The following is an 18,192-nucleotide window of genomic DNA, read 5'->3' as shown; positions in this document are numbered from 1 at the left end:
GATCCCTTATTAGAGTTCCCAGGCACTTTATTTGCATGCCCCCAACCAGTCAATGGAAGCCATTAGAAAGACTGGAAAGAAGATCTACGCTAAGTCATTTCACTTCAGTGTACTTGGCAAATCTGCTGTGCAATCTAGCTGGGCTAGAAGTTATTCTCCTGGATTAATTGTAACATTTTAGAGTTGAAAGAATGGTCCAGTTATTTTTTATTTTACAAAATAAGGAACCCGAGAAAGGGTCAAGAGATTGCATGATTTATTTAAGGGCATCGCTGAGCAATTACAATCCAACATCTAGATCCCTAGTCATGTGATTCCCAAGAAGCTGGCTCGCAGATGATGGTCCTGGCTGCCAAGTTGGCAGTTTCAGAACCCGCGGAAAGCCACCAGTCAGTTCATGATAAGCTGCGATACTCTTCTAACACGAAAGCGAACTCTTACGTGTTAGGAAGTAGGAAAAATATTGCTGGCATCCCCACTTCAGGAGGATGCAGACGGCTCCCCATGCTGGCTGGTATTGACACTTCTTTTCTTGATATTACAGAGTTTGAAAGAAACAGCAGGTTCTGTGATTAAGTCATTTGTAAGAGGACTCGGCTAAGAATCTATGAGTGACTTCAGTGATGTTTCCCGTAACAAAACAGCTGGTGCATTAATGAGATGACTTTTCTATATTTGCTTTCCACCCTGCAAAAGCACAGAACTCATATGTCACATACATGTCATGGGTTCCCAAAAGCATAGTGCCAGACGCAGGGGGCGGCTAGGGTCATGGTCCCTGTGGGATTCTTCCAAGAAGCTTGAGAAGTTCCAATACTTTTCAAATAAGATGAAGACATTGTTTTCCTTTTTCACTCTGTTGACATCTCTCCATGAAGACTCATAGTGACTCCACAGGACAGGAAAGAAGTGCCCTTATGAAACTGTAACTCTTCACAGGAGGAGAAAGCCCTGTCTTTCTCCTGCAGGGCAGCTGGTGGTTTCGAACTTTGTGGACATTTACTTGGTGTTAAAAAAATAAAACAAAACCCACGTGGATGAGCGACAGTGCTTGCACCTTAGCACAAATCAAGACAGGGCCACTGCATTGCTAGTTTTGTATCCACCATTCAAACACCCAAAATCATGCCAGTTTCACTTTAGAATGTCCTCCAGGGAACAGAGCCATCTACTTCATCAGCGTATGTGTGTACAAGACACAGCAAGCAAAAAGCATTTCTGTTAGCCGCTCACTGTCATCGTGCCCATTCTGATTCGAGAGACTCTAGGACAGAGTACAAGTACCCTTGCGGGTTTCCAAGACTGGAACACTTTACAGGAGCACAGCACCTCATCGTTCTCCAGTGCAGAGGCTGGTGGTTTCGAACTGGTGATCTTATGGCTAGCAGTCCAACTTGTCAACCACCATGCCACCAGAGCTCCTTCTGTTGCATACTGATTTAGAATGATTTTTCAACAGGAAAGCATTTCTACAATTAGCCGTGAGCTGACATACGGTCACTGCCTTTCTCATGAAACACCATTTTTACTCGAAGGATTGATACACTAACGATGGCTACTTAAGAGTTCGCTGACAGAAATTCTCTCAAAACTGTAAGCTTGTCTCAAAAAAAGGGAGGCCGTCACTTGCAGGAAAAAACCAAAACAACACTTGACAGCATTTATCACCAGCGATACAACTCCTGCTTTGAGGGGACAATTGCAATTTGGAATATTATATCTGCCACCAAATGCCCGACAACTTTCTAATTCATGAAGACTTATCTCATGGAATTGTCCATCCTATTAATGAATGGTGCAGTTTGATCTTATCTAATGAAATGTTTCAACATAGATCTGTGTAACACAGCGAACCACTCTTTTCTAAATGCCTCATGTCTAATGTTACAAAATCAAGCATGAGTACAAGATCATGCACAGGGTAAAAGAAAGCCCAGTGGAGTTTAATGTAACAGAGTAAGAGAAGTTCACAGATATGGCTTCAGATTTCATTTTGTAAATGACCTTTAAACAATGACTACTGGTGGCATTTTGGAATGCTATCAAGGAATATTCATGACTGTCTAAACAAGGCTATTAAAATACTCTTTTCTAGCTACTCAAAGCTGGACATGATCATTTCTTATCTATTTAAAAAATACAAGCGTGCAACAGATTAAATGCAGCTGATGGGAGGATACACTAATTTCTATATGAAGTCACCCATTAGTGTTGTAACAATGCCAAGCAATGCCATAATTCTTTTTTTTGCTATGATTCTTATAGGGTTTGGAAAATAGCTATTTGTTATTTACTTTGTTTAAAATACATGTTCATTGGTTTGTTCCTGTTATATTTTCTAATCAACTAATAGATGATTGAAAATTTTTTGTTTTAATCTCTAATATGGTAAATATGAATACATTATAATCCACACGAACAGCAGCCTTAGGCCCTCGGTGATTTTAACGAAGCGGCCCTGAGAGTACAAACTTTGAGACTTAATTTTCTCTGCTCACACCTGTGTCAAGTAACTCCATGGGCACCAACAGCAGGTCAAATTAGAAAGAAAAAAAACACACCCTAGTAACAAAGAACACCCAGAAATGTGCTCAAAAATCCTCATATTGACTGCATTCACACTGTGCCCTGGATGCACCCTGACTACAAGGCTGGCAAGTACAAAGCTCCCGACGAGATGAGCAGCCGCGTGGAGGGAACTGTAAGCAGCTCCATTCTGACCCGCTCTCAAATAGTTCCCATTTCTTTTTTTCCCTGCTGGATCTTCACCGCATTACCACTTCAGAGTTGGATCTGGAAGTGGCAGAGAGGGTGGCATTGTTTCCGAAATCCACTCCATCCACTGTGTTCGTGCACAGAATTTAATGGTCAGCATCTTGCTACTTGGACCATTGCAGAGGGTGTGGTCGAGGAGGTATGAAATAATCCCAAACGGCAGCTGAGGATGCCTGAAGCCATGTCCAAGCAGTCTGACCACCCCCCTCCCCCTAAAAAGCCAATTTTGGACCAAGCCAATTTGTCCCTGCAAGAGCCAGAATATACTTTGGAAAAGAGGGATATAAAAAGGAAATCAGAAAGCATGGACGGAAATCAGCAGCAAAGCCGAACAGTGTCCTCTGGAGTAACTGAATGATCGGTATGCTACTGATGTGTGCAAGGGGCAAAGAGAACAGCTCTTTCTGAGTCTACGGCTGCGGCCCTTCGAATGACAGGTTTGCAGTTCTGGATGCGGAAGAAAGTCAAACCCTTCCCGAGCCTTCGTTCAGCTTTCCTCTGGCCCCGGCTCACTGCGGCGGAGGCCGACCCAAACAAAGGGGAATGGACGCTCTCCCCAGGGAGCGCAGGATAAAGGTAGCCCCAGGCTCCCGCGCCAGGTGCTCCGCAGGGCTCGGCGGTGCAGGCCCCTGGGGAAAGGGTCCCTGGAGCGTCGTCGGGGTGTGGCCGGGAAAGGCTGGCTCTGGGCACTGTCGGGGTAGAAGACCCCACCCTGCCCACGGTCAAGGTTAACCCGCACACGAGAGGTACCTGTGGAGGCCTCGCACAGCCGAAAGGCACCAGGCGATCATGGGAGCGCCCACAGGCCGGCGGCGGCGGCGGGCGCGTTGTCCTTCGACTTGGGAGAAGCGTGGCTGAGTCGAGGGGCTGGGAATCGGCGAGAGGGCCGAACCGAGGACCAGAGAGCGGCTGAAACCTCTGCGGCGGCAGCGGCCTGCTGAGTCCGCGCCCTCCCACGTGCGGCAGCCCACGCCGGTGCCCACTCCGGCCCCGGCACGCCCCGCCCAGCACTGCCCCTCCTGCTGCCCCGCCCCTCCTGCTGCCCAGCCCCGCCTCCAGTACCGCCCCCGCACACTCCGCCTCCTGCTCCGCCCAGCGCGCGCAGTACCGCCTCAGGGGCGGACCTAGCGAGACCCAGGCGCTGCGAGTCAAGTGCACCCGCCGGGTGGGCAGTGGCGGCGACAGCGGCGGCGGCGCGGACAGCGACACCTCGGAAACCGTTGAAGTTTGGGTGATCGCTGTCTGTCTTGCGGCTCGGGAGCCAGGCTCAACCCCCAAGGACGAGGGGCCGGGCGGACCGGCCTAGAGACCTTTGCGGTGGTCCTGTAGCCTCTTGCTGGTAAGGGGCATCTTTCCGGGAACGGTGTACCCCAGCCGCCCCAGCCGGAGGCCTGTACGGTAAGCCCGCTGCACACCCGGTCCAGGCCCAGGCGCTGCCCTGGGAGGGAGAAGGAGGCCGTTATGCTCTCTCTAGAGAGAGAAAGGAAGAGAAGTCAGGAGGCTGGGTACCTATCTTTCATCCCCCCCCCACCCCCCACTACGCCTTTTCATCCCCATTCTTTTTTCCTCCTGATTTTCCCCTGGGGCCTTATTCAATACTTGCGACCCCTTGGCCTAGAATCTGGGAGCGCCTTTAAAATAAGTGCACACATAATAAACATCCTAGCGGCGGGTACCACACCCTGGCTTTGAATTAGAGATCCCAGGGAGCTGATGGCTGATGCGCTTTAGTGAAGATAAGCCTTCCTTTAATGTCTGCTGGCTCTGCGCCACAGTTTGGATGCGATAGTATTCCGTGTGAATGAACAGGATCCGGAGCCTCCAGCTTGTCCGAGAGAACACAGCCACTGCAGAGAGCCCCTATGGGTGTGTGGTACCCATCAACTCAGACACTGATTTCGTGACACGTCTGTAGGTTTAAGCAGAGGCCAGTTTTATTAACGATGGCAGCCAACAGTGGAATCGCTTTTCGTATTATAGGTGCCCATCAAATAACTCTCTCTGCCTAAGTGGAGTGTAAATAAATGCATCCATTAAAAACAAAATCTCATGGAATAGAGGAAAATACCAATTGGGGATAGCTTCTGAGTCAGCAGTATGAAATGTCCCTTAATTTAGTGCTGGGGCCTTTTGGAGATGTATATATACACACATATATATAAATACATGCGTCTGTATCACTCTCTGGATCTGTGTATATTATTAAGTTATGGTGAAATGCTTAGTGAATCATTATATTGTACATGCTTTTTTTTTTGAGAAAAGTTTTACTTACACAAGACAATATAATCAAGTGTTACTGGGTAGAGATGAAAATGTGTAATAAATTACCACCATCAATACTTTGTGCTCTCCTGGCTGTTTAAAAGGACAAACAGAAGCAAGTGATAGATACATGGTTGTTTGGCTTTGCTCTAATTGTAATGTCCTTTGTAACCTTGTTTGTCTTTTTGTAACCTTTGCAACCGATTCATTAAAACAACTTCATACCATGCTTTCATTCTCATCAGGAGAAAGTGTTTAGGCTTCTACAATGTCATCTATCAAGCACCTGGTTTACGCCGTCATTCGTTTCTTACGGGAACAAAGTCAGATGGATGCATATACTTCTGATGAACAGGAGAGCTTAGAAGGTGAGCAACTGTTCTTTGCATTTATTTTTATTATAATTAAAGACTAACGTTCTGTAAGGCTGATGTTATGCTCCGTTACAGCAAAGTCAGAAGGTTTTGTAGATCTTTCATGAGGGGAGGCCTAACTGTAAGGTCATGCATTATATTGCTGTTCTCTGAGGAGGAGGCCTGGTGGTGTCGTGGTGAAGTGCTTGGCTGTTAACTGAAAGGGTGCCAGTTCGAACTCACCAGTGCTCCAGGGGGAACTATGTCGCTGTTGATTTCCATAAAGACAACAGCTTTGGAAATCCTGTGGAGCAGCTCTGCTCTGTCCTGCAGGCTTGCTATTAACTTGAGTAGACTCATCTCTTGACATGTTTTTTATTTACTTTGTTTGAATTAGTAACATGGTCAGGGGGCTATTTTTCATCTATTGAATGATAACTGTATGTTAAATTATTCTACTTATAGTGTAGTGAATTTATTCTCTACAGTGCTTATTAAGTTTTATTTCTGTTTATTATTAAGTTACTTCCATTTAACAGATGAATAAGTGACACTAGATAGGTTACGTGAAGGTAGCCAGCTAATATGAGCCAAAGCTGAGATTGGAATCCTAGTTCTTACTCTCAAGCTCTTGTGTTCACTGCCCAGTAGGAAAGCTTCCGGTTTAGAAGCAGTGGTTGCATATGGCCTAGTTATCACAATAGCACCATGGGAAAATATAATTATATTTTCGGCATGCTGTCAAGTGCCTATTTAGGACTTGAATTGAGAGGATTTCTCCTGTTTGGGTTCAAGCTTTAAACAATTGGATTTAATAATCTGTAAAGTTCACCCGCGTTTGGATGATCGCATCGTTTTCTTGACACCGCCCTCTGGTCTTCCTGTTGATGCGTAGTGAAATTTAAGTCAAATATAACTGCAGCAATATAAAATTCTGCAAATGGGTTTGGTATAGTCCCTGAGCCTGAGGAGTCAGTGGGCTTCGTTGTGGCCTAAAGACTTAATGATTGCAACGAGACGGTGCATGTGGGAGCATTTCTAACAAGTCGGTATGCATTTCCCCTCTCAAGGCTGCTTCTCTCAAAGGAGACAGTTCTATCACTTTCAACAAGCATTTGCCTTGTGAATATGCCTCGAGGAGGTGGGAATGGACACTGAGCATTTGGTTCGAATTTCCTTGCAATCTGTTAAGATGATGTCTTTCCAGGTGGCCGTGAGAGGAACAGGTGATACACAGTTGGAGAAAATTGCCATCGGTCCATTAATATTAAGGTCATTTTGTCTTCTTTGATGGTTAGGCTTTAGGAAGATATAGGTGAGCTAGTTATCTGAGAGTTACGTTGGTTATGATTTCTCTGCGGCAAACAGATAAATGCAATTATGAAAGATTTTTCTTTCTTTTTTCTTACTCAAAAACAGAATAATACTTTGTAAGGGTGAGAAAATGGAGAGTTTTTTTTTTTAAACCAAGATGTGAAGTTCTATTTTTAGGGTTGTGTTCAGCTAGAAATACCCAGTATGTGCCTTCAGCTGTTGGTTATATATGGCAGCCAGAAATGGTGCCAATTGTTTTTGACCAGCCCCTATTTTGGACTCTGTGAATCTAATTTAGTTGATTACGAAACTATGCGGAGGTGTCTGCCCACCTTCTACATATTTGAAAAACCTTCACAAAAGGAGTCTGAATTCTAGGATCAACTTCAGCACTATGTCAAGCTTGGTGTATCATCAGCTTTGAGTCTCATTATTAGATCATGTCACCCACGCCCCCTAATTCTTGCCATCAACTGACATCTGTTTCATTTTCTCCCTTGTTTTTGCTCCTTGTCCATGTCACTCCCTCTAACATGTGTTCTGTCTTGACACACAGTAAGTACAGTATACTCAGATGATTTCTCTAGTTCACTGGCTTCTCGGTTATGAAATGTGCTTTCTTCTGGTGCTCTGGGGTCCTCAGCCCTGCTCTCTGTTCACCCTCTAGGTCAGTGCTTCTTCGCCAGCAGTGATTTTGCAATGGTCAGAGACATTTTTGATGTCATAATCAGAGGAGGTTATCGCTGGCACGAGTGGGTAGCGTCTCAAAATGCCACTAATTATCCTACAACACCTAGGACAGCGCCTATCACGGGGAACTATATGGTCCAAAATGTCAGCCCTGCCAAGGTTTAGAAAACACTTTCACTACCAAATTGTATCTCCTCCTTAATCTCATTCTTACACATTGTACTTCCTGACTTCCTCAATTTGTTCTCCTGGTTCTGTGGACCTCTTACCCCAACAATTCTCTGACCCCCATCAGTATCACCGATCTCTTAACCCTTCATCTTGCTCATGCCCCTCTTCTTGCTGAACTTAGATTCCATAGTCAGTCGATATCAGTCCTTCATACAGCCACACCTGTCTTGCAAAAGGCCAGCATTTTATGAATGAAACCGTACTCTATGCCTGGCTCGCTGTGGTTGCCTATCCACCACAAAGTCCAGATCTGTTGTCATGTTGTCTAGAGTAGAACTTCCCCACAGGGTGTCAAGGCTGTAAATCTTTACAGAAGCAGACCGCTTCTGTTTCTTTTTGGGGGCAACTACTGGGTTTGAACCGCCAACCATTCAGTTACCAGAAAAGTGCTCAACCGCTGCACTACTAGGGTTCTTTGGCTGTACATACATGGAGAAAAACACACAACTAGTCTTCTCAAGTCCAGAACATCCACTCCAATCCTCACCTTGCTTCCTACTTCACCAAGAAAACTGAATAATGGAAAACAGCTTCCTCAGGCGCACACTACGCCATCTACCCACCTGCTCGCCTCTCTCCACCCACATCTACCCACCTGCTCACCTCTCTCCACCCACATCTACCCACCTGCTCACCTCTCTCCACCCACATCTACCCACCTGCTCGCCTCTCTCCCCGCATGCTCTGCCTGCTTGCCTATTGCCGTAAATAAACTGTCCACGGCCCTTTATCAATGGATATCACCACGATTCTACTCTTTTTATTCACCAAATTTTCACTCTGTTGGGTCATTTTCATCAGAATATAAACTTCCTGTTCTACGTTGTTACTAAAGCAGAAAGAGCAACAAAAACCCTGTCCAAGGACCCCTCTCCCACTAAGGCCCATTTTGGGGGGGTCTTTTTTTGGTCTTTCTTTGCTGCAAAACTCTTTACAAGGTGTCTAGTTTCTCCCCCTTTGTTCCTTTAACCCATTCCGGCCAGTCTTTTGGCCCATGTCTCCACCCAGTGCTCTCATCAAGATCATCAGTGAGCCTGTGCTCTTTTCTTCAGCGGTCCGTTCCCAGCCTTCAAACACTTGATGACTACTTCCTTAGCCTTGCCCTATGTTGTTTTTCTTCTTAGGTGCCATTGAGTCGGTCCGACTCAGAGTGACCCTACAACAGAACAAACACTGTTCTGTTTGTACAATAGAACAAACACTGCCGAGCCTCACAATTGCCTGCACCATCCTCACAATTGGCCCTATGCCTGAGCCCATTGTTGCAGCCACTGTGTCAGTACCGAGAGTCTTCCTCTCTTTTGCTGTTCCTCTACTTTGCCAAGCATGATGTCCTTCTCAGTCTCTCCTGACAACGTGTCCAAAATAGTGAGCTGAAGTCTCACCATCCTTGCCTCTAAGATGCATGCTAGCTGTACTTCATCTAAAATAGATTTGATTGTTATTTCGGCAGCCCCTGTGGTGTGATGTCTTAATTAGTGTTCTCCATTTTACCAATCTAGGATCTAATAACCATTGAAGTGACCATGCAGACCCACAGACAAAATTCATGATTAGAGGGTTTATTAAAGAAGTTAACAGGTTGCAATGTGGTGAGAAATGCTCCGGACAGTTGTTTATCAGGACGCATTACAACGTTCTTTCAGGTCTGCTAATAAAAGCCCAAAGGGGGCATACCACTCCACTGTAAGCCTTACCCTAAAGGCATACATTTCCAACTACCCCAATTGAGTGCCCAGAGTCAACCCATTCCACAAGGCAGCCTCCTTCACAAAGCACTCAGCTTTACTTGCTCCGTGGGTGGGGAAGCTCACCACTCTGCCCCTGATCTTTCTCTGGTCCTGCTGCTGCTCCTCTCTGATGTTACAGCTGTCTTCTGGATCCAGGAGGTTCCCTGGCCAGGATTCTCCATAGGATACACTCCATTCCTGGCTCTTGCTAGTGATGACATCTTCTTGCTTCTCAGGGGGCTCATTTGGTACATAGCAGGATTACATTCTAGGGAATCCTGTTTACAGTTACTCACAGGTGAATCCCATCAGTATCTACCCCACCTTCTTACCAGATCCTTTCAGGAGAAGGTCCTTTGGTGGGAGTTACAGACTTTAGCTAGAAGAGCCACACTGAGTAATTTATTGGCCCCGCGCATAGAACTTTCAATGCCCTCACCAGCACCATAACTCAAATGCATAGATTCTTCTTCAGTCTTCAGTGTTCAACTTTCACATGCATATGAGGAGATTGAAAACACCATGGCTTGTGTTAGACTCACGTTAGTCCTCAGTGACATCCTTGTTTTAAATACTTTAAAGAGTTTTGTGCAGCAGATTTACCAGTGCTGAGCATTACCTGTGGATCCAAGCAAGATGAAATCATTCAATCTTTTCTCCATTTATCATGATGTTACTTATTGGTAACAACCGGACAACCTTCCTCTAGATATACTTCATTCTCTAAGCTTCTAGGACACTTAAGTTGTCAATGATTTTCTTCTTATCTCATTGTTTATTCCTTCTCCGCCTCCTTTGCTGGTTCCTCTTCTACTGGACAGGGAGTGTCTGGGGTCCAGTGCTTGGTCTTCTCTATCTACACTCATTTTTTTGGTGATATTATTCACCAGCTTGCTTAAACTTATCTTTATTTGCATACTGACATATTTCAAATGCATACCCTAAACCCTGGTCTTTAATCGAAACTGTAGACCTCTGTCTTCAGTATCGGGTAGGTATCTCCATTTTTGTGTCTAATACCAACCAACCCACTGCCATTGAGTATGTTCTGATTATAGCGACCCAGAGCAGAAATGTTCCATGCTGTTTACAGGAGCAGACAGCCTCAACTTCCTCCTGCAGAGTAGTTGGTGGGTTTGAAACATGGGCCTTGCAGTTGGGTGCCCAATGCCTAACCTACAGCACCACCAAGAATCCTTTGTATGTCTAGCAGACAGCTCACATTTAACATAGCCCCAAGTAAACTGCTAACCCCCACTGAAAACCTGTTCTATTTGTAACTTCTACATCTTGATTGACGGTTTGTTAGGCTGGGTTGATGAGAGAAACACATCCAGAGACCCTCTTAAATGTGTAAGAAGGAGCTTCATATCAAGGAGTAATTGAATATCAAGAAAACATCCCAGCCCAATCCAGATCAAGTTCCTAAGTCTGACACTACTCCATGAGTCCGATACTTATCCATAAATCCCTCTTCAGACTCATGCAGCCACATGCAATGATGCCAAATGCAATAAGGTCACAGGTTGATGCATGCAAAACCTTGTGGAGCCAATGGTGGTTGAAACATCTCCACAGCTCTTGCATGTCTCAGTGTGGCTCTGGCAGCTCTCCAAGGGTCTCAACAGGTGAAGGTGAAGGTAGAGAGTGTGGACTGCCTCCAGGGAGAAAGCGAGACAGCGAGACAGCGAGACGGAGGCAAGCCTCTGAACCCCATTTATATCAGTTGCCCTCAAAACAAGCTGCGACCTGATTGTCAGGCTAAACTCTGCCCACATGTTCCTATGGGAGCCATATTGGCACAGAAAACCTAAATATCACAGATGGCAATTCCAGCTCTTCAGTTGCTCAGAGTAAAAACTTGGAGGCATCTTTCTGGATGCCTCTTTCTCTGAAATTCTTCTCCCAGTACATCTTTTTGGCTGTACCTTTAAAACATGCCTGGAGTTTAATCACTTCTTATTTCCCCCATGGCATCATCCTGTTTAGAGCTCCAAGTATGTTTCGCCAGGATTTCTAGGCTCTCTGCTTCTCTCCTTGCTCTTCCATTGACTGTTCTTAACGCCAGCCCCTGAGGGATCATTTAAAACACGTATGTCAAGCTTCATCACCCTTCCGGGCAAAAATCTCGCAGTGGCTTCTTATGCTTTCTAGTCATTGTCTAAGGACTATCTAATATGGACTTCTGAGATCTTTTAGATTTCTCCTCTACTTGTCTCTTTTGTTACTTGCCTTCACCCACATTAGTTTCCTCTTTTTGAATCCACCTTGCTTAAGGTTGTTTGCTTAAGCAGCCACGTTTGCTGATACATTTTCCCCTGCATTATGGCCTCACCATTTTCTCCGAGTCTTTTATTCAGAGACTTACCTACCCTGACTATTAAATCTGTAGCTCCCCACTGCTCCTCTCCTCACCACTTTCCACCTCCTTACCTTGGAGCACTTGCTTATTGTCTGCTTTCCCCTCCGAGAAATCAGGGACCTTTTAAGTTCCATTCACTGATATAGCCCAAGTGCTTAGAAAAGTGCCTAACACATGGTAAAAACAAACAAACAATCAAATAAATAAACAACTCACTGCCACAGAGTCTGTCAGACTCTGAGTGACCTTGCATGACAGGGTAGAACTGCCTGTGAGTTTCTGAGACTCTAACTCTTTACAGGAGTAGAAAGCTTGTCCTTCTCCTGCAGAGCCGCTGGTGGTTTCAAGAGCTTACATTGCAGTTAGCTGCCCAATGCACCGGGTACTCAATACTTGTTGAAATGATGAACTGAATCAAGTGACAGTTTATCTCTTTGTTTCTAAGTCTATTTGATGGAAATAGCTGCTCCCTCCTGTGAGTTGGCATTTATTCTATGGCTACTACCAGCAGCCACCCATCTACTAAGAGATGCTATCAAGAGACCCAGAAGCAGAGAATGGTGGGTCCAAAGCAGGTGAAAGCTGATAAATGCAGTATTGTTGAATAGAATTATTGGCTTGTCTTTCTCTTGATCACTGCCAAGTCAAGAATTCTGTTCCATAACACTTTATCATAAATGTGTATGTGTCTGTGCATATGTGTGTGTGTACATACAAATGAATGGGCTTTGGAAAGTTTGTAGAGAAATGAAATGACAGATGATGGAATTTTCCATGAAGTATTTGAGCCCCCTTTGTACCATGGTTCTACACTGTGGTGCAAAGGCTACGCACTTGGCTGCTAACGAAAAGGTGGGAAATTGGAAACTTTGCTGGAGAAAAGACATGGCCGTTTGAATACAGACAGGAAATGCTATCGGGCAGGTCTACTTTGCTGTGTAGTGTTATGAGTCAGAGTGGACTCGGTGGCACAAGACCATATGTGAGTGTATCTAGTGTTTATTTATGTTTATTTTAGGACTGATTTCTGAATGTACCCTCCTAACACAGAGGTTCACAACCCAGGGGTCGTGACCCCTTTGGGGTTGAATAACCCTTTCACAGGGGTCACCCAATTCATAACAGTAGCAAAAAATACAGGTATGAAATAGCAAAAAAAATAATTTTATGGTTGTGGGGGTCACCACAACAGGAGGAACTGTATGAAAGGGTTGCAGCATTAGGAAGGTTGAGAGCCACTGTCCTAACAGGAGGATCACATGTAATTATCTTTGTTTCTTAAAGGAGAATCTGGAAGTCCAAATACATTGAATAATTTCCCCTAGATTTACTTATTTATTTTACCTGAATGAATAATTATCAAGTTCTATGACTATGGGGGATTTGTTCAGTAAACTAGGTGTCATTCAACATAAATGTAAGCATTGAATGTCAAGCATTTTCACAATCCAGGTTGTTTCTTAAAACAGAGTTTTGTGTGTGTGTGTGTGTGTGTGTGTGTGTGTACATTTAAGCTACCTCCTTTAATGGAATTTAAGAGTTCAGTACAGTGAAATCTGTGAGAGCTGAACTTGACGGGATAGCTTTGGCTTTCCAGGTCTCACAGGTATTCCACCTGTTACAGGGTACTTACCACTTGGCTGTTGCTCTGTTAGTGGAAAACATTTTACCTTTCCTGCTCTGACAGGTTTCTACCTTACACAGACTCGGGTTTTCACGGGCTTTATTATATGGGTGGACTTCAAAAAGTTTATGGGGAAATTCCACCGTGATCTTTTCAATCTATTTTTCCATGAACTTTTTTGAAGTCCCTTGTCTATGCCAGAGCTTTATTTAAAGCTTAGTGGCAGCAGAAACGAAGGCACTGGAGCGGTTTTCCTCAGCAGCTAGGGCTGTAAGCCACAACATGGGCTTTCCTTGGGTCCGTCTTACCTCTCAAGCCTCAGGTTCTAATATGTGACTAAGTTTGTAAGCTTCTGTAGGTTCTGTTTATTTTTTAAGTGAGGAATGTTTTGTTCCACAGATTTGACAGTTTTTTATTTCCTTTGAAATTAAATTGTTACTATTACTGGAAGAAATGAAGGCAGGAGATTATATTTATTGAGCATCTATAATCTGCCAGACTCTCTTAAGGGCCAAAGATGAATAAAGTATATAAATTACAGATACAATAAAGGAAATGATTAATTTGATCAGTAAGTAAGCCTATTCATCAAGGAGAGTCCCCCCATATTTACTTATATTTCATATTTTATTTACACATACATACCACAAACTATCTTTGTGGAAATGGGCTCTCTCATTGTGGCCCACAGTGTTGACTGCTTGCGAGGGAAGTGGAAGGGGCAAGAATGAGAGCTGAGTGAGCTGGTTGTTTTCCATCTAGAAGATACTGGCGCTTCGAAATCGCTACCGTAGTGGCTTCAGGTCTTTTTCCGAGGAGCCTGCTCTGCGGATATTGAGAGTACAGCAGTTGAGTTTCTTCAGTGGCAGAGGTCATCTGGTCCGGAGCACAATTAACGTGTACTTTTAAAAAGTTGTCGAAACGCACCCTGGGCATTTTGGATAGATCCTCATCATGTGCAGCCAGAAGAGAATTCTTTTTCAACTAGAGCACTGTCGTCGCAAAGTGGTTACACACTGAGCTGCGCTCTGCAAGCTTGAGACTACCCCTCCTCTGCGGGAGAACGATGGGGCATGCTATTCTCGAAAACAGTCCCAGGCTTGGAAACCCCAGGCTTGGGGCCATTCTTCCCTGGCCAATAGGGTCCCCATGCGCTGGCGGTCTCTTGGTGGCACCGAGTGAGCGAGAGCTCTGTCCAGATCAGTCCTGGCTCTCACTCCCTTGCAGCAGACTGTTAGAGAGAGGGTAGGGTGTACTTACTGCATTGTTTTTGCCCTCGTCAGCCTTTGTATCATTTAAATAGAAATCCCCCTGTCTCCTGCTCCTCTCGTGCATCTTCCTTCTCTAATCCATTCACCCCGACTTCAAGTTCTAAGCACACACCCACCTGCATTAGTACTCCTTTCACGAAATTGTTTAATGGTTCTCCATTTGCCTAAATATGGATCTAAAACCTTTGAAGATGCCATTTAAAGTGTCTTGTCGTCTGTCATCTGTTAGCCTTTCCTTCTTGCATCATGTCCCAGTGTGTCTTTCTGCTTGCTCTCCACTCCAGTCGTACCAGTTGTCTTGTCATGCACCAAATATAGAACAGCCACTTCCCGTCACTTCACATGCTCTGTATTTTACTTATTTTGTCTACCTGTCTTTTTCTATTATATGTAAGCTTCATCATGTGGAGCCAGGAAAGAATTCTTTCTCCAACCAGAGCACTGCTAGGATAAGAATTGCCAGTGATTTTCCCTCTCTGCTCGGTTTACTGCTTTCTGATGATCACTGTAGAACATAGTATTGGCTTGGTCCATTTCCTTGCACGAATAGGTTACCAAACTTATTTGGCCTTCCACCCTCTTTTCAGGGGAAAAACGAAAAGACAAAAAGCTCATTGCCACCCTGGCAATTAAAAGATTTTGCATGATAGCCCATAGTCCCAGGGTAAGGGTAGGTGTCTGCTTTTGCAGCCTCTGTGGATCATTCCAGTGCCCCGAAGGAGGGGTGTCACTCACTTTGGAAGACACTGATTTAAAGCCTCCCTTTTACAAACAGTTTTATCGACATATAATTGACATCATATAATTCAATAGGTCAATCATATGAAGAAGAGATGTGCAATCATGACCACAGTCAACTTTAGAACCTTTTCTTCTTTCTTGTCCTCAGTGTTATTAGCTCCCCATTTCCCCCCAACCTCCCCTGCCATACCACCAAGAACCTATTTGTCCAGTTACTGCCTCTATGGATTTACCTCTTCCGGATCAGAAACTCAAAAGGGGCAGTTCTACCCTGTCCTCTGGGATCACTATGAGTCAGAATTGACTTGATAGCTGTGAACTGGTTTGTTTTTTTATGTGCCAGAGAGAAGGATGCTGCTGTTTACTCCAATAAATATCTACAGTCTCTGAAAACCTATAGGTCATGTATGGTTGCTGGTACTCACTTGTGCCTGATTTTAAACAACAGGTTTACGAATTATATTTCTCACATTAAAACACACACACACACACACACACACACACACACACACACACACACACACACACACCCCTAATTTTTTCCCCACTCTAATCTTGATTAAGCCCTAGGATGTTTCTCAGGTTTTGATGGGTGGGAGTACACTATTAACGGCTTGCTTTTTCTACACTGTCGTATAGTAAGTACTCAGTAAGAATGTGATGGAATGCACAGATTGAGAGATTATGTTCTAGATGGCATTTTTCTTTAAGTGAAGAATAAGAAATCAAGTTGCCTTCCTATAATAGCTGGGCTATAAATATAAATCTCTCTGCAGCTGAACCATTTCGTTTCCTTATGTTCTGTGATGCTAGAGGTTGAAACATAACAGATTGCAATCCTACCAGGAAAAAAAAAGGTGGTTTTCTTTTTTAAGTTGCTGTTTTTTCACTTTTAAAATTTATTTCAAAGTTGCAATTCAGTGCTTGGAGACAGTTTTTAAGATCAGCTCAGAAGATACACACCTGGCAGTGCCACAGCCTTTGGCGGAAATGTTCACCAATTCCTTCTGCAAGGTAAGCAGCCATTGTGTTCTCATTAGCACCTGGCGTAAGCATTATGGGTTTGTATTGCACTGTTAAATAGTTGGGGGATTGGTCTGGAAACACACTTCTTCCATACTACAAGCTAGATATAGATACTGTGGGGGGGGGTATCAGTTGGGACATGAGGAGCTATCTTGTAATATTATAACAAGTTTTAGATTTCCACGTTATCATTAAATACATTTATTTTGGTTATGAATTGGGTGAAATTTTACAGAGCAAGTCAGTTTTCAATTCACTACTTAGACACATTGTTTCATCGGTTTGCCTGGAATCCCCACAATGTAACCTCACGGATCCCATTCTTCCCTGTGTTTACTGGTTCCAATCCGCCTTCTTTCTCAACCCTTCTGAACTGTGGCCTGTGGTAAATGCTGCTCATTTGACCTGACTTCATGGTTGTTTATTTAAGCTGCTCACACCTTACTGGTGTTATTATTCTCCCACAGACCCGTTTATTGTTAGGCTGAGAATTGAGCCATGGGCATGAGTTCATTCCTAGACCCGATGGGTTAGGGCCATAGTCTTGGGGCTTTCACAAGGCTCTATGCAACCAGTAAGTCTAGTCTCTTTCATAATGCTGAATTTTGTTCCATACTATTCTCCTTCTTATTTGTGTGGTGAATTATGTTGATTATTTTTCTAATATTCAACCATCTTTACATTTTTGGTATGAATTCTCCTTCGTCAATGATGCATTAACTTTTGATATGTTATTGGATTCTATTGACGAGGGTTTTGCTGAGAATTTTTGAGTCTGTGTTCATGAAGGGTTTTGATTTATATATATATATATATATATATATATATATATATATATATATATATTTTAGTGAAATCATTGAATGGTTTTGGTATTAGGGATAGGCAGGCTTGCTTCACAAAATGAATTTGGGAGTATCCTGCCTTTTTCTCCATTCTGGAATAGTTTGAGTGGAATTGTTTTCAGCTTTTCTCGGAATGTTTGGTAGAATTCACCAGGGAAGCCCCTTGGACCTGGACAGTTTTTGTTGGGAATTTTTAAAAGACCTGATCAAATTCTTCTTTTGTTACAGGTCTGTTCAATTTTTCTACTTCTGTCATTCTAGTTTAGACAATGTGTTTCTAAAATGTGTTCATTTAAAAAAAATGTGTCCATTTCTTCTGAGTTTTCAAATTTGTTATAATATAGTTCTTAATTTCTGTTGATTCTTTTGTGATATTACTGTTTCTTATTCCTGTTATCTATATCTTGATCTTTTCTATTATTAGATTTGCTAGTGGTTTGTCCATTTTATTTATCCTTTCAAAGAACAGGTTCCTAGTCTTGTTCATTAGTTCTATTTTCCTGTTATATTAATTTCTGCTCTAGTCTTTATTATTTGCTACTCTTTTTCTAATTATTGATTTTTGTTCTTTTTGATGTGTGGATTTATTACTATAAATTGCCCTCTGAGCACTGCTTTTGCTGTAGCTCAGACATTTGGGTATGTTTTGTTTTCATTCCTTTTGATTTAAGAAATTTTTTAACATCGTGTTTTATTTTAAAATAATTTTATTTTGATATCATGTTTTGTTTCAATAGCCCAGTAGTTTTTAAGGATGGTGTTATTAAATTTCCATGCAGTTGATTTCTTCTCCTTGGTCTTTTTAAATATTTTTTTATATTCAAATCATTTTATTGGGGGCTTTTACCTTTTACAGCTCTTATCACAATCTATACATATATCCATTGGGTCAAGCACATTTCTACATTTCTTGCCATCATCATTTTCTTTTTTCTTTTAATTGCTTTATTAGGGGCTCATACAAC

The 18,192-nt window shown here is 43.4% G+C and overlaps 2 protein-coding genes across 2 annotated transcripts in view; one reads left to right on the top strand and one right to left on the bottom strand.

The window, feature by feature from the left end:
- The window catches only part of NLN (neurolysin), a 134,487-nt gene extending 130,725 nt beyond the window's left edge, over nucleotides 1-3,762 (bottom strand). The window contains exon 1 of the mRNA XM_075541098.1: nucleotides 3,526-3,762. Coding sequence (XP_075397213.1) covers nucleotides 3,526-3,566 — 41 coding nt within the window. The 5' untranslated portion in view covers nucleotides 3,567-3,762. The remainder of the gene's footprint in view (nucleotides 1-3,525) is intronic.
- Nucleotides 3,763-3,904: 142 nt separating this feature from the next.
- The window catches only part of SGTB (small glutamine rich tetratricopeptide repeat co-chaperone beta), a 47,763-nt gene continuing 33,475 nt past the window's right edge, over nucleotides 3,905-18,192 (top strand). Inside the window, exons 1-3 of the mRNA XM_075541097.1 lie at nucleotides 3,905-4,173; nucleotides 5,286-5,408; nucleotides 16,267-16,370. Of these exons, the coding sequence (XP_075397212.1) occupies nucleotides 5,309-5,408; nucleotides 16,267-16,370 (204 nt within the window). The 5' untranslated portion in view covers nucleotides 3,905-4,173; nucleotides 5,286-5,308. The remainder of the gene's footprint in view (nucleotides 4,174-5,285; nucleotides 5,409-16,266; nucleotides 16,371-18,192) is intronic.

Source organism: Tenrec ecaudatus, chromosome 2, assembly GCF_050624435.1.
Source record: "Tenrec ecaudatus isolate mTenEca1 chromosome 2, mTenEca1.hap1, whole genome shotgun sequence".
NCBI lineage: Eukaryota > Metazoa > Chordata > Mammalia > Afrosoricida > Tenrecidae > Tenrec > Tenrec ecaudatus.
The sequence above is the reverse complement of the archived record's forward strand: the minus strand, read 5'-3'. Positions and strand labels throughout refer to the sequence as shown.